At 41.8% G+C, this 2,500-nt stretch overlaps 2 protein-coding genes across 2 annotated transcripts in view; one reads left to right on the forward strand and one right to left on the reverse strand.

Moving 5' to 3' along the window:
• LOC125036422 overlaps positions 1-2,500 on the reverse strand; it is a 9,180-nt gene that overhangs the window by 3,810 nt on the left and 2,870 nt on the right. Inside the window, exon 2 of the mRNA XM_047629016.1 lies at positions 1,392-2,500. This exon is cut by the window's right edge and continues 607 nt beyond it. Within this exon, the coding sequence (XP_047484972.1) occupies positions 1,392-2,500 (1,109 nt within the window). The remainder of the gene's footprint in view (positions 1-1,391) is intronic.
• Positions 1-2,500, forward strand: part of LOC125036631 (putative leucine-rich repeat-containing protein DDB_G0290503) — a 39,919-nt gene that overhangs the window by 3,794 nt on the left and 33,625 nt on the right. The gene's annotated exons all lie outside the window — the stretch shown is intronic.

The following is a 2,500-nucleotide window of genomic DNA, read 5'->3' on the forward strand; positions in this document are numbered from 1 at the left end:
TCTGACACTATGATAAGAGGAAGATCCCTGTTGCTATATAAAAATATAAATAATTCGCGTTACAAGCTCCGCTCTAGTCACCAATTGGACATGTAACGGATGCTACACGTTATCCTATAATGTAACAATCCCGAAAACAATATACAGGAAATGCCAGCTGTTTCTCACATTCATTTCACCGTGTCAATCACTCAGAGTGAAAGTGGGGTCAGATCACACAGCTGTCCCAAGCAGATGTGACTAATAGGTTTCACTCGGAGGTCAGGTCAATATAGGAAATGGGTAGTGAGAAAAGAATAATGATATGATGTTCATGAAAACAGTAAAATTAAACATGCTAAATTCGTTGCAATTGAAACAATATACTCTCTAATCACGAGAAAAAAATAAACAAATACGTAATAAATGAACAATATTCCTATTGTTTGAATCCATACCCTGATCACACAGTAATGTGATCTGAGGTCAGAAGAATGGAGAGCGTACCATTTGCTGACAATTAACACTTTAACCTAACAAAACCAGCGTGAGCGTAACTGCACATACGGCTTAACACATTTAGGGGAGGATAATGAAAGGAAAAATGGCCCAAATATGTACTCACAACAGGTTCTGAAGACATTTGAAGATGGTCGAGCGGATTTCGGAGACTCTGCGTCCATGTTGCGAGCCGCAAGAACGCAACGATCCCCCCTGCCACCAGAATGTAAAGGCTCTATATGAACGCCTTAAACATATGGTTTAGCAGGAGTAGTGAAAGGGACGGTTGGCTTAACCTCTTTTATTTAGAAGCGTAAGCAACACAGATAATTCACACGAATACAAGTCTTGGTAAGGCTTAGTGCTGAGTGCGTGGTCAGCCCTGAGGGCGGACGGCTGGCTCAACAGCCAGCCTTGACCCGACAGGCTTTCGGCAGGAACTCTCCGTAGTGACTCTCCTGACCTGGGTCATCCTGGGCCTTGGGCCTTTTATACCCCAGGAGTGCGCGTGGGGCAGTTATTAATATCTGCCAAGCGACCGCCCGGGTCACGCTCGGGTGCGGGGCACTGCAGCGTGGCAAGCCAGCGAGCCCCGTGGGAGCCATAGTTCCCACGTGTACACAGTATACACACATATATATACATATATGCATATATTTATATATATATATATATATATATATATATATGTGCACACACACACACACACATATATATATATATATATATATATATAGATAGATATATGCATATATGTTATATATATTATATATATGATATATATATAATATATATATTATATGTAAATCATATATGTATCATATATATGTGTATATATATATATGTGTATATATATATTATATATATTGGTTAAGAAGACATTTTACCTAATCATCAACTATAGATTTTACCTTGCATCTTTCTATAAATGTTTACTAGTTCTTCTGACACGTAAGACTTGTAACTCAAAACTAACACTTCCGAGAGGCATGCACTGACTAAGTTAGGTAGCTTGTCAATCTGCAATTTGTATGAGACATAAATATCGAGGAACTCCGCGAGGTCCCAGAAGTACCTCTCCGCTCTCTCGGGATAATATTTTTCCACCGTCACTGAAAAGGTTCTGATGAGTTCGATGATGTGGGGCTGCCAGATTTTGTAGGCCAGCATTTCCAGCTTATTGGGATCAGCGTCGGAGCGCGAGGCGTGAGCTAGGACCTTCATGCCGATGAAGAGCTCGTCGTCGGACACGATCTCTCGTGCGAGGAGGCCGTCGAACTCCGATCCCAGCAGATGGTCAACCGCTTCATCGGGGGAAAGGATGAGGAGCCCACTCAACAACACGACCCAGTTTAGTTGCTGAGATGGCCCATTGGTGGATGATTCAGGCTGCAGATTTCTCGTGGTCCCGTCCTTGCTTATTTGGGAATTTGGCAGATTTGAGAATTCGTTTGAGATATCGTAGGTGCCTCTGTTCTTGTCGTAGGTGTTGATATGAACATTGTGAAGAGAATTGAAGGATCTTTTCAGATTCCTTGCAGTCTTCGATAGGTCATCCTTGCTACTAATATCTTCATAGGACGTGCTCCTCCTTGTATCAGTTTCCCTTTGATTTGGGATAGATTCGTCTTTATCGGAGGCTTTATCATTATTTTCTTGTGATGGTGTATTGCCCATGTTGGTTTGCCCGATAGACCTTTGTTTCTCTTTATTAGAAACCTCATCATTTTCGTTTTTGGTTGTGTTCGCAGTGTTGACCTTTTCTCTGGATTTTTCTGGCACTTGCTTGATTCCACTTTTTCTGTTTGCTTCATCTACACTGGCATCAGTGTTACTGTGAATGCTCTCTTGGGATCTGTTACTTCCCGTGACTTTCTTTAGCCCGTTCGTGGAGGAAGTTGCGCTTGGCTTCTGTTTTTCACGGGCATCTGTTCCATGTTTGTCTTCATTTACATCCCTCTCGACTTTCGTACGAAGTTCTTTACCTGTTTTCTTTCTTGGTATGGAATTCGAGATGACT

Source organism: Penaeus chinensis, chromosome 21, assembly GCF_019202785.1.
Source record: "Penaeus chinensis breed Huanghai No. 1 chromosome 21, ASM1920278v2, whole genome shotgun sequence".
Lineage (NCBI taxonomy): Eukaryota > Metazoa > Arthropoda > Malacostraca > Decapoda > Penaeidae > Penaeus > Penaeus chinensis.